At 36.0% G+C, this 27,071-nt stretch overlaps 1 protein-coding gene across 5 annotated transcripts in view; it reads right to left on the bottom strand.

Moving 5' to 3' along the window:
* Nucleotides 1–27,071, bottom strand: part of ADAMTS6 (ADAM metallopeptidase with thrombospondin type 1 motif 6) — a 151,110-nt gene that overhangs the window by 9,655 nt on the left and 114,384 nt on the right. For 3 of the 5 annotated variants that reach the window (XM_052670410.1, XM_052670409.1, XM_052670411.1), the window contains exons 16-22: nucleotides 26,315–26,448; nucleotides 26,082–26,205; nucleotides 24,788–24,868; nucleotides 19,717–19,880; nucleotides 18,502–18,640; nucleotides 6,443–6,572; nucleotides 4,904–5,108 (exon numbers count right to left, since the gene is read on the bottom strand). In XM_052670410.1, the coding sequence (XP_052526370.1) occupies nucleotides 4,904–5,108; nucleotides 6,443–6,572; nucleotides 18,502–18,640; nucleotides 19,717–19,880; nucleotides 24,788–24,868; nucleotides 26,082–26,205; nucleotides 26,315–26,448 (977 nt within the window). Of the gene's footprint in view, nucleotides 1–4,903; nucleotides 5,109–6,442; nucleotides 6,573–17,815; nucleotides 17,905–18,501; nucleotides 18,641–19,716; nucleotides 19,881–24,787; nucleotides 24,869–26,081; nucleotides 26,206–26,314; nucleotides 26,449–27,071 lie in introns of those variants that run through there. The other 2 variants (XM_052670413.1, XM_052670412.1) reach the window with 2 other exon arrangements.

Raw genomic sequence — 27,071 nt, 5'->3', positions numbered from 1 at the left:
TCTTGTCTCTGATACAGCTCTTCACAATAAATCTTTCTGTTCTGCAGCTTTATTAACTGGAAAAATAAAAATCCAAAATAAAAACCAGAAGTAATTTACAGAGTGCAGATGAACTCAGTCAAAGCTCAACTACTGCAAAGTGTGACTTTAATAGCAAAACTGACTTTTACTCAAGAATCACAGAATATCCTCAGTTGGAAGGAACCCACAAAGATCATCATCCTCAACTCCTGTGTTCACCAAGGACCACCCAAAATTCAAACCCTGTGCCTGACAGCACTGTTCAAACATTTCTTGAACTCCAGCAGCCTGGGGCTGTGTTCAGTGCCCTGTGCAGCTTGATTCAGTGCGTGACCACCCTCCGGTGCAGACCCTGTCCCTAACCCCCACCTCCCCTGACACAGCTCCATGCCGTTCCCTCAGGCCCTGTCACACAGAGCAGAGCTCAGTGCTGCCCTCCGCTCCTGTGAGGAGCTGCAGCCGCCATCAGGCCTCCCCTCAGCTCCTCTGCTCTGTGCTCAGCACACCCAGGGACCTCAGCCACTGCTTGGACATCTTTCCCTCTAGAATAGTCACCACCTTCATAGCAGTACATGGGCACTCTCTAGTAGCTTTATGTCCCATGCCCAACTCACACTGGAGGTGGGGCCGCACAGCACAGATCAGAGGGGCCCCTCTCCCTGGCCCCTGGCACTATTGGGCCTGGTGCACCTCAGGGCACGGTTGGCCCTATGGAGGGCAGGCACGTGTGAACTTGCCATCGACCACAGCCCCAGATCACGCTCCGTGGGGCTGCCCTCCAGCCTCTCATCCCCTCTGAACATAAAACCAGGGTTGCTCTTCCCCCAGCACAGAATCCAGCACTTGCTCTTCTTGAACTCAGTGTGATTACTGATTGCCCTGCCTTCTAATTGGTCAAGATCTCTCTGTAAGTTCTCTCCACTGAGGAAATCAACAGATTCCCCTAACTTAGTGTCATCTGCAAACTTAGTATGCATTTGAACTCTGTTCTAGATAATTTATGGAAACATTAAAGAGAACTGGCCCTAAAATTGAGCCCTGTGGAACTGCACTGGTGTCCAGCTGTCAGCCTGATACAAAACTTCATTTACTAGAGTCATCTGAGCCTGACCTATCAGCCAGTTGTTAACTCCTGCTTTTGCCCAACTCTATGGAGAAAATATTCTCCAGTAGGACACTACGAAAAACAGCACTGGAAGCTTTGCTGAAGTCCAAAAAGATTCTCAATTGGCTTTTTCTCAACAACAACAAAAAAATCACACATAGCATTTCACTGTTCTGACAAAAAAATCTAAGAAATATGTGTATATCAAATACACATGTGTATTTATATTTACGTGTATATTATATACAGTTTTAAATATGTTATATTTCTGGGAAGAGTGAACAGAAAAAATAAATCTCATTATGTTGGAATGATATCATCAGTCAAGACATTTTGCCAAGCTACATCAGGCAAAATTTATACAAGAAAGAAATCAGTCCTTTTTTATAATAGTGATAGAACAAACACCATTACAACCAACTGCTTAGCAGAGCAAGAAGCTTTAGATATTTTTGTTGTTGTTGTATAAAATCATAACACATTTCTACTGTAATAAAGGCTGGATGTGGAAGATTAAGTGGTCATAGTTCCAAGGACAATATTATAGCACAGGCAGCTACATGGGAATGCTTATACTTTAAAGTATTTAAAATAATTAGGGCTCATAATTAGACAAATGGATACTGTGACATGTTACTACTGAGATGACGATCAGAAATTCCAATCAGAAATAAATGGTAATGATCACAAACAGCTTAAAAAAAACTATTCATGCCACAGACATGATCTAAGAGTCTTCAACTGAACTTCCTTTACTACTCATCCATTCTTTCCTTCTCATTCCTTCCTCGTCTGCTCCTTCCAAGTCTTATTCATTCCTGATGTATTGGAGTACACTGTGTCTTCTTAGATTGGGACAAGGGCCATTTAAAATCTTTCCTGCCTTGATTTTGATGCTCTATTTCTTGTGTGATGTTAGCAAAAAAAATGGAGTAAAAATACAAATTCCTCACATAGAATAAGACACACATTAAAATTCACTGTCATTTCTAGGTGTCTTAAGGTCCTATTCTAAAGTGAGAAAAGTGCTGAGAAGAACTGCTTTCCCACAGGTTTCAGGTTACAAAGTGGCTTTTTGTTTTGTTTTGTTTTGTTTTTGTTTTTGTTTTTTTTAGTAGAATTGATTCAAGAAAAGATCTGTTATCTTAAAACTGTATAAAACTAGAGACAGATTTAGGAACATTCCATGAATAACTACCTGTTTTACAATATCAAATTAATCTATAAAACCTGGTACAGGTGACAGAAGGTTCAGGGTATAAACAAAAGCATCTGTATGTAAAATTAATGAAAACAAAACAAACAGAAAAACAACTGGAAGTTCACATTGTGCTTTAAAAGAATTTTCTTTACATAAAAGTTTACTAAAATGGCACTTCATTCATAATTTCTTATGGAACAAAACCAGATTGTTCAATAGTGTAGCAAATTGACATTTTACTGTTGTTCAAAGAAAAATAATGTACATAATGGGAAAAAATGCCTACACAAGCAGTTTCTTAAGCTAAGAAGAACAGATGAATATTATATTATATAGGCATGAAATTAGACAGCAAGGAGACAAGCAGATATTACTACTTTCAAATACAGCTATAATAATTAAGCCATTATTAACTAACAATTGACGGAGTCTCTATCCTTGAAGATACTCAAAAGTCAGTTGGACATGGTCCTGGGCATGGTCTAGGTGATTCTCCTTGAGCAGAAGGGCTGCATAAGAGACCTGTAGATGTCCCTGCCAATCTTAACCATTCCACGATTCTGTGAACCAAATTATCTATATTAAAAAAATATATATGGTAAGAATTCCTTTGTACTATTGGTATGAGCATTAGTACAAAGAGGGAGCCTAGTAGCCTTCCACTTTGTGCTTTGACTTTCCAAAGGTTGCAACAATTTTTGGAGATAAAACCATGTGTGCACAGACGAGATTTGTGCAACCACAAGCATATTAACTTTCTTTATATTCAGTGATTTGTAATTTATTTTGAATGAAAGTTTAAAGGCGAGCATGTATATGAAAAATGGGATACAATTAATCATGAATTTATCACTGGTATATCATTCCAGCTTACTTTAATAATCTTCCATTTTTTTCAGACAAAACAAGTGTAACAGCTCTAACCTATCTGGGCTTCTGTAAAGAGGGAGTACAATTGCTTATCTTGAACAGAGCTTGAGAGATGCTACCTGTAAAGACCTTCCAGGATCAGGCAAGAACTGACCTGATTCACATTTCTTCTCAGTCTACTTAATGATGATTACACAACAGTTCCAGCTGTTCAGTGTTACCCATATTACTGAAATTAGCAGCCAGCAATGGTAACTGAATCAATCCCAGTGCTACAAGAGTCTGTCTAAAGAAGGAATTGTAAACTTCGAAGACAGAAATAATTGAAGTGCAATTTAGCAGTACGAAGTGCAAGAGAACACACTTCCAAAAACAAACAAACAAACAAACCAAGAATCACTATTTAACAGGAAGATAGTGATAAAGGAAGATAAAGATATGGATAAGACCATGTAATAGAACATTAGATGGCTTTAAGTAATGAATATGTTATGGCTGTGGAAGAGAAAAAGATTTTTAGAGTATGCTGATACACAGTAGGTAATAGTTATTTTCAGTAGAAGCAGGAAATTGAAGAACAAGGCACATCTGAAATCTCCTTTGGGTAATATATACAAACGTACAGATATATAGACTTCAAACTGAAATAGGAAATCAGAATGTGATCAGGATTAATTTCTTTCTGATGAATAAAAGCAAGAAAAGAAGGGTTCACTGCAGATAATAAAAGCAAATAGGTATAAACTAGCATGGAATTGAATTAGAGTACTTCCTGTAATTCAAAGAGTAAAATTCAGGAATAAGTTTCTGGTAAGAAGTGCAAAAGCCCCAAATAAACTAATTCTAAGACACAATTTAATTCATTTATGAAAGTAATTATTTATACAGCTGCATTTGACAGCAGTGATGTAGACAGGACTTAGCTAATAAGTACTTATAAGTGCATAGAGATTACTTGTAAGTACTCCAAAGGCTTCTTCAAGATAAAAAGAGGTGTGGCCTAAGAGTCCAGAAGAGCATGGATCTGAAAAAGCGTAAAAGCATTTTTGCATTGTGATTTGCATATGTTACAGCCCCATTCAATTCTATCACAGATCAGTCTGTCTTTTTAAAGCTGCACGTAGTAACATACTTCATATTTAATATTTGAAGCAATGGCATGTCTTGGTTTATGCTGTAGTATGTGTCACTGTATTTGACAAAAGACACTCTTTCTTGAATTGAGTGAATAACAATTTTCACATCTTAAGGCACGTTGTTAAGAAAGGTGATGCTTTACACCACCGTGGTTCACAAAAAAAAAACTAGCAGTTTACTTTGGCTTTTGATATTGTAAATTCATCAGTTCTTCTTTTCAGCTATTCACCTATTCAAGAACCAATGGAAATGCAGTCTTTCTCTTTAAGAAAATCATCTGATAGCAAACACTTTTCTAATATTTTATATTTAGCTGCTTTCTTGTATAATACTATTTTTCTGTTATGATTAATAACAACTGATCATAATTATCTGACAAGATAACAGAACTGACAACACAGAAAAAAAGAAAAAAATTATGAATGACAAAAACCGGTTCAATAATTCAAGTGAACCAAATTTTGAATTTTTTGTTAATACTTCATGTGGTGAGCAGCAGTAGGAAATGTACCAACATTCACTGGTCAGAGCTCTTGTCTTATTGATCTGATATAACAAAATTTCCTTACTTCTGACCAGTCCAAAGCGACCCACTGTGGGGGACAGGACTGATTGTTACAGGGCTCTTTCTCAATAGGCCGGTGTGTTAAACAGTTGGTATTGTCCAGTGTCTCTTCCTCAGAAGGTCCAATCTTTCTGATACAGAGAACTGTTCGTGAACGCACTCCTCCATCACAGGTCTTACTGCATTCTGACCAATCTCCTATAAACCATCTGAATAGAAAAAGTTAGGAAAGTCTATTACTGCATGTCAGAAATTGAGTAGATTATTGCACAAACCCAGAATACAAATACTTTTGTCTACTATCACTGTTAACACTACACCTAGTCAGAGTGAAATTAAGTAAAAATTGTAGATGTTACCTAGTTCAATGTGATCAAACGTAGTCTTTGCTGCTGTTAGGAGCCTCAAATATAATATAATATAATCTATATTATAATCTATAATATATATAATCAAATATAATCTAACTGGCATTCACTCAGGAGGAAGTACATAAGCTTTTTCATTACCGTAGTTTTTGGTAATCACTGGAAGGAAACTAGAATTGTTTTAAATAAGAAAAGTATTTAACTACTTTGTTTAAAAAGTAAGCCTTACTGACTGCTAAATTTTTCAGCCTTTTTTTTTTTTTTTTTTTTTTAAAGTCAGTGGTGGGGGGGGAGGGAAGTGTTAGAATATCTTTTAGAGCTGTTTTTTAGAGGTGACAATTTGTTAACTGCTAAGGATAAGGGATGGGATAGAGATGCATTTTGTAAAAATGAACTGATCAAATGTTATTACTTCTGGAGAAGAACAGCTTTACTTCTGAATAGATACATGAGATAGGAGGAGTAAATCTAGAAGACTGCCATCCTGCAACCCAAGCACAAGCTGGTAGTTTAGGAAGAAACTGACTTCATGAATACCTGTTGGATTTTAATGCATTATAGTCTTGTTTCCTTCTTCCTTTTTGTGTCTTTTTTTGTCTTTTATGTCTTCCTTGTGTCTTTTTCTTGTCTGCTACAAGTAAATGGTTTGGTATACTAAACTGTTCTCTGTTTACTGGTAAACTGTTTCTCTGTTTACTGTTTCCCTTTTGAAGAAGACAAAACAAATTTTAATATAACATACCTAGAAATCTGGCAAACATTTAGCACATCCTCCTCAGTGTGGGAAAGTTAACCTCTCACCTCAAAATTCTTCTGTCATGAGTGCCATAAGACTGGTCTCCAATTCTGTTCCCAGCACTGTTCACCACACCTAACATCTTAATAAAGTACTTCACTACCATCTTTTACTTTTCACTTGCAGTGTTGTCAGTTTCAATTGTTGAACACTTGTTCAAACCTATGTTTCTCAAAGATCTCTTCTAGGTGAAAAAAAATGATTCCAGAGGAACAAGTAGCCTTAACCAACATCTAAAATAAAATATCCTGTCTAATAAGACTGAGTCCTCGAGTTAGACCAGAATTTTATACTACATTTGATCAACCGGATTTATTATATATTACAAAGGATTTTCTATAAATGCAAGACAGACACATCTTAGTGATCATAAACTTACTCAGGTGGGCAAGGCTCAGTGTTGCAGGCTCTTTGGTTTTCTGGAGGCTTACTGTCAGGATCACAGTAGTTGTTTTGTACAACAGAGTTGTCATCCAACCTTTTACACACCATCTCTTGTTTCTGCACACCTTAGGATGAAATTAAACACCATTAATTAATCATTCTTACTGTTCTGTTTGTTGAGTAGAAGTATGTTTCACCTATTAATTATTATTCCCACTATCCCACTTGAGCGGGCTGAATGCTTCACGGATATGAATTCCAACTGACTCAGTGTCCCCTGACCACAAAGAATTTTTCATTTTCTTTTAATTTTAGGCCACCTCATTGAGAGAGGATTTTAAATTGCTGTTGTTTTCTGAAACAAAGGGAATATATTTATAGATTTACTGACAGATTGTTTTTATTTGTGTACTGCAAAAAATCAATTTTCCATCTACCCTTCCCTCTTAGTTAAAGACACTCTGATTTCCAAAGAAAATATCACCAAATAGAACATAGACACTGTTCAATGCAGAATTGTTGTCTACGGACTCTGGTTTAAAATAAAACAACAATCTGGGATACAGTGTTACATTTTCACACATGTCATCCTAAAAACATTTTCTTCATTAAAATAATGAAGAATTATTCATTCTGAAAGAAGCAGTTTGTCTTGTGAATGCTCTTTTGATCTGGCACTCCCAGCTCCTCTCTTATCATGTTAACTATCAACAGGCACTTCAGATTTAATTGTTATTTCCAAGCCATAGTGACCTATACCTGCCAAGGCAGCAGTCATTACAAGATAACACTTCAAGCAGATTTTCCTATTTTTAGAAAACAGAATATAAGGAAAGACATTAAAGAACCACTGACAGCAGCACAGCTCCAAGTATCGCTGTAACAAATTGTGGACAACTGTGGATCTTCAATTCATATGGAGTTCTCGACATAGGTAGTTACAGTACTGAGATAATGGGATTGTAGCATGACAAACTGATAAAAAAAGCCTTAAATCTTAAAACAGAAGCAAATACTTAACTTTTTCCAAAATCTGAACTACATGCAAACAAACAGGGATTAAAAAACCCTGGCTTAAAATATCTTTCAACTTATGTTACAGCCCTCTCTCTTCATTTTAAGACAAACGTTTCATAGGAGGCAGATATGCAGCAAAAAAATTAATTATATGAACATATTTTTCAGACAGTAAACAGCCAAATAAAAACATGGAATTTAGTTCTTTTTCTTATTTTAAACTAGTTAAACAACTTACCTTTCAATTGCTTATTTTCTTACCCATTATGAACAAGAACCAAGTCTCTGGTTCCTAAAATTATACCTATAAGGAACATTGTACTTACTTCCAACAGTGAGTCAAGCATAGCCTTAAGATGCTTGAAGTTTAGCCCATAAAGCATCCTGCTTAGCTATGAACAGAAATCTTCCAGTCTAAGCACACAGGCATTGTCTCTATGATGTTAGGACACATGGGATGTGAGACATATGTCTCTCTGACGTCATGCACAACATGGAAACCTCATTTTCCAAAACAGTCTTGAGAATGTTATTCATTTCCTCAAGAAGCTACAGATCCGGCAGTATTACATTTGAGCATACAGTATTTCCCTGAGGTGGTTAATTTAGCCACTTGGCGGCAAGACTGCAGTTTCTAAACTGTAGGTTATGTCTAGTTTCTATTCAATTACAGCCTAATGTAAAATATATAAACCATCTTCCAAGTATGACCTGCCTGTGCTATGTGAATGTCTTATTTGCTGATTACCGATTACGTCTCTTTCTTTTCTTACTGACATTGGTCCCATCAGTCTTGCATCCTTGACAGCATTGTGGCCATGAATGTCCATTAAAAAATATTCCCTTTCCCTGTCATTCTAGACACTCCGACTATTTTGTGGCATATTTTTCTGGAGATGTATTCCTAGCTAAAATAACTTCATTCTGAAATAGAGAACTGCTATTTAATATAGAATTGCCATTGCATCCTGAAAAATAAAGGTATAAATCCGTATGTAACTACAGAGCCTTGTTAATTCAAATACTCTCAAGAGTCTGCAGGCTGGATCCTAAAACATGTAAAAGCAGTCATGAACACAAATGTGTATATTCCAAGCTATCAGGAGATGGGTTAGATTTAATCACTCAAGTATGACACTTCCTATAAGCAGCCTGCTTAGCAGGTGAGAACTATGTGTATCAGCTCTCAAAATCACGTACCATCTTACTTCACCTGAAAATCACTAATCATTACAGCACCAAAAGAGACCTAACGCTGGAGTCTTGGCTCTACCACAATCCCTAAATCCCTACTGCAGGGAAAAGATACCTCCTTTAGTTTACAGCTACACATAACCTTCACAAAGTAGGCACTCTAAATCAAGCTACGAATGTCTGACATCTCAAGTTATCCATAAGCATCACGATCATTTAAATAAAGGTTTACTTATTAAAATATATTAATTTGAAATGTGCATCTTACAGATAAACCAGGTACAACAAATCAGCTTCTCTCAATTTTCCTTCTTTCTACACATACCTGGATGCCACACCACTATACAATTGCAGGCACAGTGAAACAGTGCATAAAATTGTCACTGTTTTCCAATTGCTTCTTACCTACACAAATTTACATGAGTAAGCTAAAACAAAAATACCATTTTCTGAAAGATGTCTACCTCTATTTTTCCATTACTTCTCAATTTATGTGTTGTACTAAAAAGTTAGTCCATTTGAAGTTAGAGAATCATTAGCATAGGCCCTCCCCATAACTACTGATATTCACATATTCACTGATAAAGATCAAAGATATTAGAGATCCGCTCAGCATTCTCAGCTGCTGACATTTTCATTAGTAGAAAGGCTTAAATTCAGTGAGATATTACACATTAAATAAACTTGGAACAAAGGAACATAGAAGTAGAAGCAACACTAATCTTTATTTCTGGGAACCACTTGTTCATAAACTGATCAATCTCTACCTTAAAACTCCGACACAGTTTCCTCTCTGAAATCCATACCTGTGACTGCTACATTCATTAATTGCCAATTAACACTATTGTTGAAATGAAAAACAGTATTTTAGTTTAAATAACTAGTCTGTTAATAGAGTAAACCCTGAAGTGTTGGATACAGCATTCATTTGGCCAAGCTGTCAGTCCTTCTGTGCATCCATTCACCCTTGAGTTCATTATGCCCACAGTACAAATTATGCCCAGTATTCCATAGGAATTTTACTACTGCCTTCTCCAGCGATCATGAATACAACGTGATATTATTTCCATATTGACATATCCATATGTTTCCTAGCACTCCTATCAAGCAAATTTCATTAGAGCTTTCAATATTTTTATGCTACCATCAGAACAAGAGAAACTGAAGTCGGAAGTCATTACAGGTTCTTTAAAACGTGTAGAAAGCTTAATGACTTTTGATCTTGTAGTTCACATTTTAAGAGCACTTCCCATCTACTGATCTTTCCTAATTTTTTATTATTTGTAAGTAACAAGAAAAACCTTCCAAATTCTAGATGAATGAATCTACAACACTTACTCAGTAAAAAAAAAAAAAAAAAAAACACAAAAAAACCAACAAAAAACAAACAAAAAAAACCAGCTATCAGCCTCAATAAACTTATTTCTGAGGACTGTGGAACAAGAAGGTATTCTGAAGCACCATGAAGACAAAGTATCATTATGCTTAGCTTAAAAAAAGAAAAGAAAAATGCCACCAGCCAAGTTATTTATTGAATCAGTGATCAGGTAACATATCACTCATAAGCATTTATCACTATTTACTCACGTGGTGAAGAACCAGTAATCAATGCCAGGCAAATACGTTAATTCAGTTTTTAAATGTTCTGCATCATCTTTCCATATCGTATGTGATACACGAAACATACGTGTGGATTAAGGAAACATCACATCACTGTTGTCTAATTAATATTATTTAAAATAATATTTCGGAAACACAATTCAGATTCTAAATGCAAAACAACAAAAAGAAATGGGAGAGCTGGAAATGCAATTTTAGCCAGACAACAGCTACAAAGTAGCTAAGCCCTATAGGCCTTGAGAAAATATTTTTAAATTACTTGCTGTAGGAATATGTAGTCTCTCTTCAAATGATCTAAAAAGCATACCTAAACAAGTTCATTTAAACTCCTGGAGGAATAATTACAAGGAGTTAGACAGAAAAACTCTCCTTTCAAATATATAGATTTATGATTTATAATAAAAGATATAAAATGTCATCATGACTGGTCAATGCAATTCTAATAGAAAACAAAATTTCAGTGGTTTATTGACCATACTCTCCAGAGAATTGAGACGTTCTGCAGATTTCAATTCATAAGTAGTCTGCACAATTTTCAGCAGCCAAATTTTAAACTACGTAGAACACACTTTACTGTTATATTAAAACTACAGGCTTGTAAACGTTCTATCTACTTTTACAAGGAATCCTCCACAACTGTGATTTGCAATTGTAAATTTTAATTATAAAGGTACATATTGAATCCTGCATCACAAAAACTATTGCATGCTGGTTAACATAGACATACTTTCTGAGCCCACTCATCAGGTCACAAGATGTTCATCACAGAGCCAAACTCACATTTCCCCTGATGAGGACAAGTATGTTTTATTTCTCCAAAGGTTGTTTCACAATTCATCTGAGGGCATGAAAGAAAAATGCAGTAGGCATCGTACTACAAGAGTCACCATCAGAAAAGGATCCGGACAGCAACTAGCTTACTTACAATAATAGATTGAGAGAAGTTTTGTTTGCGTGCTTGTTTGTTTTCTTAAATGAGTATATGAGCTATTTTATTCATCCAGAGATGAACTCTAACAAAATAAACAAAATCAAAATCAACACTTTGGGTACTTTGTAAATTCCAGATAATAAATGCTGCCATTTATAGCTAGATTTTTATTAAGCATGGAATGCAATGGATTGCACAGGACTGAAAAGGAATGGAATAAAATAAAATAAAATGAATGCACACACTTACTGTGGTCTATTCTTAATGTAAACAAAAGAGAAAATATATAGGGGTTTTTCATCATCTGTTGCATATTTTTAAACAATACCATCAGCTATACACTTCTTTATTTATAACACCCGCATTTAGGCCAAAGTCACAGACTTGAGCTTGGGAAGCCACAAAGTATCACATAGAGAAAGACATGCTTAAGAGTAATCTTACAATTCCGTGATTTCTAAGTTAAAAATTTTGCCCTTTTCTATTACAGCTCTTTTTATTTCCCTTTCCAGAATTAATTTTATTTGCTATTTCTGTGTGTTTTAGTTTCCCTTTCTTGGATTTTCTTGTTTAGTTAATAGTTTTTCTTGTTTACACTTCAATAATTAGGTCATATAGCCTTTCGTTACTATCATCAGATTTTTCTGAATAACACTGACCGTTTTATCCAGCCAGTGAGGCCTTCTAAATTCCATGTGATCTCTTCTAGGTAAACTTGCATTCTACATCTCTGTAGATATTCTCTGACATTGTTTTGCTGAAGTCTTGTCTAAGTCCAACTCCAGCTTACAGAGGCTCTGCACTATATCAAATAGATGGGTGAAGCAGAAAAAAATCTACAAGCAACTGTAACAGATACAACAGATAGCACTGTGACCCAGCAATGTTTGTTCTGCCATTCAGGAAGTCTATTACAATCTGAGTAGGCATGGATTTTAGCATAGAAATATCTTCCCTTCAAATACGGTACAAATCATAATATCGTAAACAATGTGCTTTTTTATTTATAAGACAAAGCTATGTTAAAGTTTGAGGAGAAGATTAAATTTGTATCCGCTAGCTATAGACTTGCAGAATCTAACAAAAAATTTCCTTCCAAGATTCCCAACTCAGAGCAGAACAGTTAACAGTGCATTTTCAGGGAGGAAAAAAAAAAAAAAAAAAAAAAAAAAAAGAAGAAAAAAAGAAGAGTTAATATGGAAAATCAATGAAGTTCAGTTCTGCACAGTGTTCCTGGAGAGAAAGAATTGGATCAGAAATGATAGATACTAAAAGGCAGATCATGAAAATGAACAAACATATGTATTCTCATAGTACATGATTTTATAAAAGAAAAGGTCCCTGGTAAATCCAAAGAACCTGTTTTTGGAAAATCTTAAGAAGTATCAAAGCAAAACTCAGATTTTTGAGTCCATTGATTTCAGCTGTTCATGGAAGTTTTTGTAATACTTTATGCACACTTCATGCAATGACTCTCATGGCATGCTTCAGAGCTCAGACATTCCAAGGAAGTATCCAAATAATGATGAACTCATAATTAGTGAGTGTGTAATATACACTGCAAGCTCAGTATCACATGAGAGCCACACAAGTGAGGGAGACAAGGAGTCCAGAGTTCCAGCACATTTATCCACTGTAAGCACAAAAACTTCCTCCTTCTTTCTATAATTCCTTTTATAGCATGCTCCTTCTCCTGCATGATTTTCCTATTCTGCAAAATGGTTACAGGTTTGAGAATAGAGGTTCTGTACTAAAAATTGAAGTGCTTTTACTGTTCAGAAGCACAGCAACAATGAACACTGAGGTAGAAGTCCACTGGAACAGACAGCATGCTACCGTTTTAATTAATGATTGTAGGTTCATACACAGACATAAAACTGTATTTAAGCCAATAAATAAAAAAGCACTAATTGCTTCTCAGCTTGTTCCATGGCTCTTGACTGCTCCAGTAATCTTTCTCCATAACAAAGCCTATAAGCAACCCCAGGAATCACTGAAAGCAGAGGACTGCTTTCAAAATACTTTATTTCAAAATAAAGAAGAGAGATCATAAAGACTGGACATATACATAAGTGGAAGCATACAAAACTTCAAAACTATCTGGACCTCGCTATGCTAAAATACTGCTCTAGTCTTTGTGCTAGATACTTTTAATCCAAAAATGTATCTCAAGTAATAACTACATCTTAAGATCACAGACCTAGCAAATGCTATGAAATTCAGATACAGTCAGTCTGATTTAGAGAAAACTAGACTTAAGTGTGGAGTGATAACAAAAAGAATTTTAAAGTTGCAAGTACAGGCTGTCCCGCTGTGCTTAAAAAAAAAAAGATAGTTCTACACCTTTGGAAGAAGGGTGAGGTAACCCAAGAAGAGTATGAGGATGTTGCTAGGATATGCAGACAGAAAATCAGAAAGGCAAAAGACCAGCTTGAACTTAACCTGTCTGATTTGTTAAAGATAGTAAATAATGTTTTTACAAATACATTAACAGCAAAAGGAGAATCTCCTGCCTTTACCAGACAAGGCATGGAACATTATCACCAGGGACAAAGAAAAGGCTAAAGTTCTTAATCCCTTCTTTACTTCTATATTTTAAAAGTCAGATCAGTTATCCTCAGGGGTGCTTAGCCCTCTCAGCTAAAAGATGGACAGGGAGCAGAATAAATCCCCCACAATTCAGGAGGAATCAATTAGAGACCTGGTCTCTTTGAAGTCTATGGGACTAGATGGGATCCAGCCGCGAGTGCTGAATGAGCTGGCAGAAGTGCTTGCCAAGCCACTTTATTTATCAGCTGTCCTTGTCAATCTTGGAGGTCCCAGATGACTGGAGACTAGCCAACATCACACCCATCTATGAGAATGACTGAAAGAAGGATCAGGTGAATTACAGCCTGACAGCCTGATCTCAGTATTGGGAAATGAGTATTGGGGGAAATTATGGAACAGATCACCTTGACCGTGATCACAAAGCATTATAACTAAGTTATCAGGCCTAGCTTATGTGGGTTCATGAAAGATAGGTGCTGCTTGAACAACCTAATCTTCTTCTAAAACCAGGTGATCTGCTTGGTGGATGAGGGAAAAGCTGTGGATGTAGTTTGCCTAGACTTTATTAAAGCCTTTGATTCTCTCCTCAGAATTCTCTAGAGAAGCTGGCAGCCAAGGGCTCAGACAGCTGTGCTCTTCGCTGGGCAAAACGCTGGTTAGATGGCCAGGCCCAGAGTGTGATGGTGAACAGAGTTAAATCCAGTTGGTGACCAGTCACTCTAGTGGTGTTTCTCAGAGATCAGTATTTGGGCTGGCCATGTTTAGTATCTTTACTGATTATCTAGATGAGTGGATTGAGTGCATCTCATCTGTACACTTGCAGATGAAATCAAACTGGGAGGTAGAGCTGATCTGCCTAGGTTAGGAAGGCCCTATTGAGGGATCTGGATAGTTTGGATCAATGTGCTGAAGCCAACTGCTGTAAAAAGACCAAATGCTAGGTCATACACTTCAATCATAACAAAACCATGCCAGAAAGCAGTGTGGAGAAAAAGGATCAGGAAGCGTTAGTTGGCCGCTGGCTGAACATGAGCCAGCTGTGTGTCCAGATGGCCAAGAAGACTAATGGCATCCTGACTCATATCAGAAATAGTGCAGTTAGCAGGACTACTGAGGTGATCGTTCCTCTGTACTCAGCTCTGGTGAGACCACACTTCAAGTACAGTGATCATTTTGGGGCCCCATACTACAAGAAAAACATTGAACTCTGGTGCACATACACAGAGAAGGGCAGTGAAGCTAGTGAAGGGCCTGGTACACACGGCTAGACATGGCCTTAAGTTGCACCAAGGGAGCTTCAGGTTGGTTATTACTCAGAAAGAATGTCAGGCATTGGACAGGCTGCCCAGAGAAGTGGTGAAGTCGCTGTCTTTGGAGACTTTCAAGGAAGGGATAGACTACAGAGTCACTTATTGTAAGAGTTGGAAGGGACCCCTAGAGATCATCGAGTCCAACCCCCCTGCAAAGCAGGCCCCTACAGCAGGCTGCACAGGTAAGCATCCAGGTTGGTCCTGAATGTCTCCAGAGAAGGAGACTCCACAATCTTCCTGGGCAGCCTGTTCCAGAGCTCTGTCACCCTCACTGTGAGGAAGTTCCCATGAGTTTTTGTGCAGAACTTCCTATGCTCCAGTTTATGACTGTTTCCACTTGTCCTGTCCCCACAGACTACTGAAAAGAGGTTGGCCATGTCCCTTTGACTCCCACTTAAGATATTTATAAATGTTAATAAGATCACCTCTGAGTCTTCTTTTCTCAAGGCTGAACAGACCCACGTCACTCAGCCTCTCCTCATAGAGGAGATACTCCATGTCCTTTACCATCTTCATGGCCCTCTGCTGGACTCTTTCCAGAAGATCCCTGTCTTTTTTGTACTGGGGAGTACAGAACTGTATGCAGAACTCCAGGTGAGGCCTGACTAGGGCAACGTAGAGGGGGAAGATCACCTCCTCTGACCTGCAGGCCATGCTAATTTAATGCACCCCGGAATCCCACTGGCTTCTCAGCACAATGCTGGCTCATGGCCAACCTGCCGTCTACCAAGACCCCAAATGTGGCACTAAGGGACATGATGGTTTAATGAAATGTTGGTGATGAGTTGATGGTTAGAATAGATTATCTTCGTAGTCTTTTCCAACCATAAAAATTCAGTGATTATATAAGCTAGTCTGAGACACAGCCTAAGGATCAGAAAATGGCCTCTGCTCAACCACTCTCTGTATCAAAAAGCAGTCACTGAAAACAATCTAACATTTCAACATCATCCTTAATTTTGTCATTTTTTGTCTTCTAAACACTGCAAATTTGATATTTTCTTAAGATAGCTATTTCTTGTAACATACACCTAGAAAAAGGACAAAAACATTAGTACATGTACATTCTGAGATGGCTAGAAGTTAAGTTAATTCTAATCAATTTACTATCTTATTAACTCTTATTAATTTAATATCAAGATTCTTGATATGACAGTATCTGGCTCTACTTCATCACAAGTTTTCCCGGATCAAGATGGAATATGGTATGATTAAATTTTTAATACCTATGCACTACAATTCAGATACACCAACTACAATTAGAGGAAGAGGTAGAAAAATTTTGATGCCTTTGACCTATTCATGGTCTGTTCCACGGGCACTATATGATTATAAAATAAAAACCAAATTCCATTCCAAACTAGTATCCCTCACACATATGCACTGTCATTCTTTTTTTCTTTCAGTGATACATTCTTCAACTGTTAACAATTTTGTTATCCTTTGATTTAAAGAAATCTTCTAAAGACAGAATTCAAGTAAACTGCAGTAACTGACTTCATAATGAATCCTACTGAAGCAAACAAAGCCATGCAGTGGTTACATTTGTAAGATTTCCCACATTTCATAGTTATACTTGTCAACTTTTTCAGTTCTGCTTTTTCTACAAACTTTTACCCTTTTTTTTTTTTCCTACTCATCTCCTTTTAAAAATTGTCTTCTTTTGGCATATGGCTGAAGGTGTTTCATAAAGAGAGAAATAGAGGATACACATATGAAGAAAGCAGATCCAGGTTTTCAGCAAGAATTATAGCTTCCTCTACTAAAAATTTATATGAAAATAAGTGATCATAGTATATTCTCATACTAAGCAGAATGAAAGGAGAGAGTGAAAGGAGCCTGGTTTACACACCATAAGCTACTGAAGAACATCTTTCAAAAGTAAGTTTCAAATGATTAATAAATGCATATATTTATCAGAGATTCACATACATTTCACATGAAATGATAAAGATAAGAAAAAAACTAAGTATTTCAAACTAGTTTTATCTAAACTTACTCATTTGGGACCAATTATTTTTTCCATTGGACACTTTCAAATCTCTGAAATCACTATGACCTGAGAAGACTCACAGGTAAAACACTGTGTCTATCTAAATCAGTGGAGTTTTCCCATGACTTCAAATGGCTCTTTAACCCATCATAAAAATCTGACTTGGTGGTACCTGTAAAGTTCTGACATATGGAAATGCACCTTCCACCACACCTCTCCCTTCAAACACTCTAAAATTTTCCTTTTCTGACTAGATTAACAGTGTTAAAATATCAGTTAAAACAGCAGTCTGTCATCTATTTGAGTATAAGAATCCTACAAATTAAGAACAAAATATTGGAGAATTTTAACAACTTCCTGAATTTCGTTTCAAGACTTCCTATTTAGTTACACAGAATAGAATTCATGCTATCCTTTCTGTCCTACCTATGCTATTCAAATTGCAGTATTTAAATTGCAAGCAACCACTAACAGTCACAGCAGGATCCATCAGAAAGATGAGTCAGGATGTTTCTAAACATGAATATCACCAGTACCCAGAAAGAAAAGGACAATATTTGCTCCAAAGTATCTTTAGAAAACACAACTATTTCCTAATCTTGCTATGGTCAGTGCACAGCACAGTAGAAAGCTGAAATTCTGAGGTCAATTTAACTTTCTCTTCTGTGTCTTCTGAAATAAATATATGTTGGTGATGATGTATTCAGTCTCCAGAGAGAAGAAAGATACTGTTCACACAGCACTTCTACTCACCAGTCCATGCAGCAGCAATGGTGTTGGCTTTGAAGAAAGCCAACTGTTCTGCTCTCCCAGCCAGAGGTAAAGAATTGCATTGATGGCCACTAGAGGGAGGATTAGGAATATAGTAAATTGTGGGCAAAAGGTACCCATGATGAATCACATGGGACAACCTACAAAACCCCCATTGCTGCCAAAAGGCAACAATTAATACATACTGCTATGGGCTGGGAAGTATAATCCAGTTCTTATAATCTCCTACAAGAGAGTTGCCAGTATGTATCCTAAACTTTAGTGGCTGGAGGATGAGAGGGCTGACTAGAATGTGTGAAGAATATGTACAAACATACACAGACATATCCCTTTATTTACGATTCCTTTATTTGCCTTCTGTTTTTAATCTCCTTACTAAAAACTTCTGATGGAAGCTCCTGTGAAAAGCAAACATTGCAACTTCAAGAGAATCTCAGAAGAACCAACAGACACACACTGCCAACATATACTGCATTTAACAAAACACATCTGAATATATTAAATGTACTTGAAAACAACAAAATCCGATGAGATAAATGTTCGTTCTCTAAAATAAGGTTTGAGTTATATCTGGAAGAAACATTTTTAATTAGTTACCTACATAATTACGTAAGAAAGAATATCTTGCAATTCAGTTTATCCTTATCCTTGGCTGCCTGGTGTCTTACCTCCAGCACAAGTGGCAGAACATTCTGACCAAGGCAGATGACTCCACGCAAAGCCAACTTCATTGTCTCCACTGCCAGTGCGAGAGATGGGAACATTGAATTTATACCTTATACCCAAATTTTGTTCCTGTAGCAGAATCTGAAGTTGAAAACAACTGGTTATACCATTAAAACAGGCAAGCAGAGTGTAACTACAGTGATGTTAATCTAGGTACGTGTTATGTCTTGTGAAAGGGAGCAAAGTAATAAAGGAAGCTGCAATATTTCTTTAATATATTTGCAAAGCAATCTGAATGAAATTGTTAAACATACATAAAAGGTATTATTGTATAAGTGAGCTTTACCTTATTTTCACTTTGACATTGTAACTACCTAACCTCCGTCAGATTTTTATTCTTGACACAATAACCACAAAGAAGCCAGTGTTCATAAATTAATGTCTTCATGGAAATGAATTTCGTAACTGAATCATTACTTGAAGTGAAAGCTAATTAAATCAGTATGCAAATATGCAGTAATTATCACTGAAATCAAGCAACTAGGAGATCTAGTCTAAGAATACAGCCCTCTCCTTGCTTATATTTCTAGTGATTTATAACAGTAAAAATATTAACAGCAATAGACTGTTGCTGAGGTTATGGTTTTCACTGAATACATGCAGTTAACACTGGTGGATCCTTTAAAGGAATATCAAAACTATCACTACAGTCATATCGCTGCATTTGATATAGATGGCAGAGTAATAATCATCAAGAATTTTTGTCTACCCAGTCTGGAGACTGTATTGCACTCACCCCTTCCTGACATACACTAGTCTTTCATTACTTTTATTTTTTTTTAAATACAGGTCAAATTATTCTCATCATTACAGAACTGTCAGTAAAGAAAAAAGCTACTGTATTCATATTGCACATCAAACAGTTCCACCTATCAGAAGTACACAGAAATGCAATACATATCCAATTTACAATTTCTTCTGTAGCACATTTAACATAGATGGGGCATTTTCTGTGATATTTCCCAGGGCTCTTATAATTTTATCACTTTTTCATCTCAGTATCTGCATATTAGTTTTGAAAGGTAAGGAAACAATTAAAATACAAATGCAAGATCCCAGCATGGTCTGGGACCTACTTTGATTATATTCACGGTTTATCTTTGCTGATAACAAAAATCATATTTCAAATTTCATATATATATTAAATATAACTTTACCATGACTATGAGATTTTCCGAAGTAGGGCCTAGTGCTTCCAGAGATTCTGGTTCGTCTGTTGGCCTCTTGTAATGGAAAGCTGTTCCAGCAACATCAAACTTTCTTGGCCAGTCAATAGTCCAGGCACCATTAATATAGTAGTCATCCTCTTCAGATTTTAGAGCTTAAAAAAAAATACAAGCCACCTAAAAATTGGAAGCAGCATTTATAATGGAGAAGCCATTGCAAATTAACCTACTAATCTAGTAGAAGTATGTGAATTTCAGCTGTCATAACTTTTTTTTCAATATAAATCTTTTTCTTTAGCCCTGATTAAAATATCTCTCAAGCAACTTGGCAAGGCTTTTTACCATAATCTCGATGTGCAGGTAAACTTTCAAATACTGTATGGAACACAAGAGAATGCCTCATACTGTTCTACGTAAGTGCAAGGTGTTGCAGTTGGGTTGCAACAATCCCAGATATGTACCAACTGGGAAAAGAACTCACTGGGAGCAGCTCTGCTGGGGGAACTTAGGGATTCTGGCAGTTGAAAAGCTGGACTAAGCCAGCAGTGTGCAACTGCAGCCCAGAAGGCCAACTGCATCCTGGGCAGAATAAAAAGTGGGGTAGCCAGCAGGGCAAGGAAGGGGACTGTCCCCTCTGCTTTACTCTCATGACACCTCATCTGGAGAACAGGGTCCAGACCTGGGTCCCCCAGCAAAAACAGATCAATCTAATCTTTTGATTAAAATTTTGTATGTTGGAGCATGAGACTGGTACCTCATATAACATCCTGAGTAGGAAAAAAAAGGAAGACTGAATTATGTTACCTATCAGATCTTCCTTTGTTGTCTTTGCACACTTTTTTTTTTTTTTTTTTTTTTTTTCCTTCTTAGAGCATAAATCCAAATACATTTCTACTACAAAATCAAATATCAGTTATTTTATCTGGCAATATATTTTATTACTATTGATTTGCAGCCTTAAACCATAAATATACTATAGATAAGAAACTTCTTAACTAACTGCCTAAGTAGGCTATACAAGCAGATACTCATCAAAGACTTAGTATTTGATATTTAACCAGTAATATGAGATTAATTTTCTAAATACGAAAATGACTTTGTATCTTAAGGCAGATACTTTGTTGATTAGATACTGACTCCTTGGCTTGAAGCAATAATGAAGATTATAGACTTATTCATCATTTATATTTACTTTAAATATAACAGTATTTGAGGCAAAACAATGGGTGGAAACACAATCAAACAGCAGTGCTGTTTTTTGAGACAAAACACAAACCATATAGGATTTTACAAACTCATTTCATAATCATAAGACAACTTAGGATCAAGTTTTGCCACTTACTAGATCAGGTTGTCCAAGGCCCCATCCAACCTGGCCTTGAACACCTCCAGGGATGGGGCATCCACAGATTCTGTGGGCAATCTGTTCTAGTGCCTCACCACTCTCAACGGTGGAGAATTTATTCCAAATATTTCATCTAAATCTACTCTATTTTAGTTTAAAACTGTTGCCTCTTGTCCTATCATAACTTCATATAACTACGTTGAAGCTGAACATTAGTACGTCACTAGTGGTCAGACTTCCCTATAGTTAAAATTTCTAACCATTCTGCTTTCACAAAATCTAGATTGATTAAAAGAGGATTATGGGATCTCCCACAGTCACTAAAACATTAAGGTCTGTCTTACTCTGACATTTAATACCAAACCTTTTCTTGTTAGTACATCTAGTATCTACTAACAGCAAATAATGAGTTAAGTTCTTACTTTTATTACTTCAGACATATCAATGAGAACAAGTGAGATATATAAATAAGCAAAGGAGAAAAAATGTCTTCATACATAATTAATCTCCCCTAAACTCTATTGTATTAATTATATGTGTGTTATACACGATTATTTTTTTACCTGCTTGTCTGCAAAGGAAAAATATATTTGTGTGAATGGATTTGCTTAATGTCAGTTTTTATACACAGGTGGAGGCTACGCAGCTGTGAAGAGTATCCCAAAAATATAATTATATGACAATGATGAGACAGTGACATAATTATTAGCATATGTGAAAAAAGGAACAAGTTAATATCATAATCAAGAAATTTGTGAGAATGTGAGAACGCAGGAAACCCACAGGAAATGAGAACACAACACTCTGTTGCAAAGGGGAATAGAAGTGAAGATGTCATTTAAATAAATCCAATTAAGGAAAGACAGCAGCACTTCTTAGCATATATTTTTTTCAGCAGATCTGAAAAAAAGGCAATTTTGCTGTTGTTTATGGACAGATTGGTTTAAAAAAACAGATTACTTATGCAGCCACAGAAACATGTGCTTGTAGTATCACAGCACAATAAGTGATACTGATGCAGAAACAATTAGTCTGAGTCATGGAGAGCACAGATACTAACTGAGCTACCTGAGGTTGTCAGATATCTAACTGCTGACTCAATTTAAGGTCAGGGCTTGCAAAACAACTGGATCATAGTCTTAATCTGAGACCCTACTAACTGAAAGGAACAGAAAAGTACTGAAGCCAATATCAAAGCTGCAGGGGAGAAGGTTTTTTTCTTTTTTTTTTTTTTTTCATTATTTTTTTATTTCCAAATTGAGAAATTGATTTCTTTGACTGTGGTCACATATTTGGCTGCGTGCACGTAAAACAAAACATAATAATATGTGTAAATGGTTATTTTCAGCTGAATCAGTTCTCTAATCTGGTTCATGGTGTGACCACAAAACAGCTGTTCCAAAACAAGAGGAAACTCCACAAAGATGAGGAAAGTGTTGTGAAGTAGACATTGCTACAGAAGAAGCGCCTATAAAACAACACCTTGAAGTATGTATTTTAACACAATAAATTCCTTTTTAACTGCTATGTTTCTAAAGCTCTCTTTAGGGAACAGACAAATTACAAGCATTCCCTCCCCCAGAAACTGGTGATTCTAAAATAGTGATCTTGCTCACATTCACAGTACAAAACATTCAAAAAAAAAAAAAAGAAAGAAAGAAAGAAAGAAACAGTCCCTGTGACTTTATTATCTTACATTAGCATATAATGGCACTCTTGAAAGTTGTAAACACAGCAAAGTAGTGAAGGAGATGAACGCCCCTGGAATCAGCTAGGACATCTGAGGCATGAAGCAAGGTAGTGAGGAGAGGCCTGAAACTTGGGGACACCCATGAGATTGTGAGAAGCACGCTGGAAACATACTTCATCTTATCAAACCTGTGGTCAGATTAAAACCCACAAATATTGCCTACATTGTCCATTTGAGCTAAAAATTGGCATTTTTCATTAATTTTGGTGCTGAGGTTACTGACATAAGTGCAGTTCCAGATCATATTTCTCTGATAATAAATTAGAGGAACAAAAATCTTAACTGTACTAACTAAAAGTTATCTTCTGTATTCTTTTATCATCTCTGTTTTCAGTTAGCCATAGAATCAGAAACCCAAGTCTCTTAATGTGACCTGTATATTAAATAGGACGTTAGTACTGGTGTAAATGTCAATATTACATAACATACTTTTTTGAAAGCAACTGTGGTAGAATGCACTTAATGCCTCTCCCATCATCTCTGTGTCAACTGTCAATATAGGATACACAAGCAATCTTACTGACATATTTTGAATTGGGAGAGTGTAATGCTGAAAAGATGGTAAGTGCTCTTTATTCCTGCAGTACTGAATATTACTACTCCTACAGGATGGAGGGAAACAGAAAATCTGAATTACATCACTGTGGGAGCAGTCCGAAAAAAAAAAAAAAGAAAAAAAAAGAAGAAAAAAAAGCAACCAATTGTAAAAGGCACCATTATTATCAATATAATACATTTAGGAACAAATGCACCTGGAAGAGTAATTACCCTTCAAACTAACACTTACATGCATTTATGCATTATTTGTTTATATATATACACATCATATATTTATATAGCATTATTTATTTATATATATACGCATCATATATTTATATATTGTTTATGCATTACTGATGCAACATATCAGTATTGTAACATAAACTTCTATTAGTATAGACTGACTAAACAGCAGACAGTTGCCATGAAGTCTATAAAGGTAACAGGTTCTGGTTGTGTTAATCTGTTTCCTGTACAACTTATCAGCTCTCTACATTATTTTTGACTGAGGAATGTGTGCTCCTGCACTACTGTGAACTGAATGCTATGCAAACCAGCATATATAAACTCTGAGAAATGCATGTTTGAGTTTGAGGAAGCCAGATTTGTACATATTAATATTTTAAGAAATGGAAATGAATTTAACATAGTCTTAAAGAAAATGAAGGATAATATGGATTAATTTAATTTGAATTTAATTCTGTGCTTTGTCACAAGTTCCCCGAGTGATCTTAATAAAGCACAAACTTTTCCCTGCATGTAACTTTTTTTTCCATAAAAGAAGGCATAGCAATAAGTCCCTACAACACAGCAATATAGAAACACTATGGAATTAACAAAATATATTGACTTAAGATACAGAGGCAGTGTTGTATCATCACAGAATGCCTTGGGTTGGAAAAGACCTGAAAAGATCATATTCTTCCAACCTCCTGCTGTGGGCTGCTCAGGGTCCCAATCAACCTGACCTTTAACATCTACAGGGATGGGGCATCCACATCTTCTCTAGGCAACCTGTTTCCAGTATGTAATTCATTAGTATTTAAGTAACTATTGTTGTTGGTGAATAAACATTCCAAGATTATGTTTTAAAACATTACAATCCCCTAAAATGAGAATCTTCCTTAGGAAGAAGACACTAGCTCAGTGTGGGGCAGTAGATCACTTTAGTGATCTTCATCTACTCTAGCTCCAAGTCTAGCTGGCCTGAGTTTGTGCTTTGGTCAGGGAGGAAAGATGCACTCCATTAGCTCCACTTGGGAGAATGCATCCTAACAAACTGGATGTTTTTTAGGCAGTTGCCACAGCCTAAAAACTACAATTCCCTCTCCTCCTTCAACTATACGTATGGTTTGGTCAAACCAGAAAACCGTACCTTCAAGTCACTCTAACTTATTTACAGTCTGCTACTTAAAGCATGCTCTTACCAATGTAGTTCTTGGACACTGCCACTTCTCTTATTTCAATGTGCACTGAACCTCTTGGAATTTGAATCACTTCCATGTAGCCTATGAGAAAATGGTATATTTTTCTCTTGTTATATTGGTCATGAAACTAACCATTATTAAATTGTTTACAATTAAAAATTAGTAGGAAGTATAGGATTCAAACATACTTGAACATTCCATTTCATATGATATAAAGGAAAATTCTTTTAATTTCACACACATTTTGAAGTTGTAGCAAAAATGTAGTATAAATTTATGTATTCATTTTTTTTAAATGCTAACAAAGTGCTTTCAACATTGTATCGCAAGTAACTAATGTATGAAATGATTATAGGATCATAGGTCAATTCAGGTTGGAAAGGACCTCAGACAGTCACTTAGTCCAACCTCTTTTGGGCAACTGAATCACTGCCACATGGGGAAAATGTTTTTCCTTCTATTCAGGTAATGTGTTGTTGTTTTTTGGGGTTTTTTTGAATATCCATTGTCTCTGCTCCTTTCATCATGTCATCTACCACCTACTATGAACAGCCTGTTTTTGTCTTCACACTAACTTCCTCACAGGTTTTGGAAGGCTGATACCAGGTCCCCATGAACTATCACTTCTCCAGGCAAAATAAGTCTAATTCCTTCAACCGCTTCTCAAAGAATGTTTTTTTTTCAGCATGTGATTATCTCAGTTGTCCCTCACTGAACAGAACTCACTTCAGTGCATCAATCCTTTGCCTACATTTGAGAATCCAAAACTGACTCCAGATGCAGCATTAATAAAACTGACACTGCCAACAGTAGTATTGTTTTTTTAAGCTATATTTTCGGCTAATCGTCCACACATATTCTCCAAGTTCTTGATAACATTAACTCTTATGGATCCTGTCCATTCTAAAATTTCAAGTATAGTCATATACATGATTATCACATATATGGAATACTGCATTCCACTATGCACATTAAAATCATTCACACAACTTCTTCTACCAAAGCACTATAGACAAGCAAAACAAAACAAACAAACAAACAAACAGAAACCCCTGAACATTCATTTCTTACTAAGTGCATCTAAGATCCTAAAAACTAAATATTCAATAATAAAGGATATTGCAGAGTTTGACAAAAATTCAAACTAATACATTAAAATGAAACAGTAAGGCAAAAGGAGACAAAGTGAGTGAGTGACAGCAGCAAACTAGCAGCAAATAATGGAAACCACTGAAGTACTGTTTTTCATTTAACAGCTATCTAAATGCAACAGAACAGACATAAACATGCATACCTCCTCTGGGCAATGAATCATTGAAGAAACCTTCAATGGCTTCACATGTACTCCCATCTCCTCCACAAACACGACATCTATCTTCCTTAGCATCCGACCCCAAAATATTATCGCAACCTACATGCTAAGAAAAAATACTTTAATAAGATGATGGTTTTTTGCACCTTTATCTTCACTGTATGATAAAACACTCAAGTTTGAGATATTCTTTTTATCTACACTAATTCTAATACCTTGCATTCTCCATTGATACAGATATCCAGTGAGTCAGCATTGCACTGAGTCCCATCTATTACTGCAGGAGCACGTTCAGTGTAAAAATTATAACCTTCAGCCAAGCAGTTTAATGCACATGGTTTAACCCCACCTAGACAACAAAAGTGAAGAAAAAAATAACAGAGTTCCTGAAAAAATAATGTACTTGCATAAATTGATCTAAAATGCATTATCTTATCTTACATTTCTCACATGTAGTATAGACACCTTATTTCACTTCCCATTACAGATTTACTTACTTGACTCTTCCTTTTATTGCAAAGAGGATTATTTCTTACAGCAAGATACAGCAAAGTTGGATATCTACAAATGGATTTCATTATGTTAACATAACCCTAATCATTACTAAACAATTTTAAAAGATACCATTTCAGCAGCATTTGATGAACACAAATAAGAAATAAGTCAGGGTGAATTTCAAAAACATCAGATTATTTAAGATAGAACTTTCGTCTACATGAAATACACTATTACTCAGATCATGTGATCACAGTGGTCACTTCTAGGCTTTCCATCTAAAACAAAACAGCAAATAAAACCATTCAATACAAAAAACAAAAGGGAAAAACTGACATTCAGAGTTTTACTAACTTTGAACAATATGCAACTAAACTTGATTAAACTGTTCTAAAAAGAGATTGTAATTCTCTTCCCTACTTCAAAAAATACCTTTTTTATTTTACAGTGCAATTATACAAATCTCATATTTTAAAG

This window comes from Tympanuchus pallidicinctus, unplaced genomic scaffold, assembly GCF_026119805.1.
Source record: "Tympanuchus pallidicinctus isolate F22 unplaced genomic scaffold, pur_lepc_1.0 scaffold9, whole genome shotgun sequence".
Lineage (NCBI taxonomy): Eukaryota > Metazoa > Chordata > Aves > Galliformes > Phasianidae > Tympanuchus > Tympanuchus pallidicinctus.
Note: the sequence above shows the minus strand (reverse complement) of the source record. Positions and strands in the feature narration are given on the sequence as shown.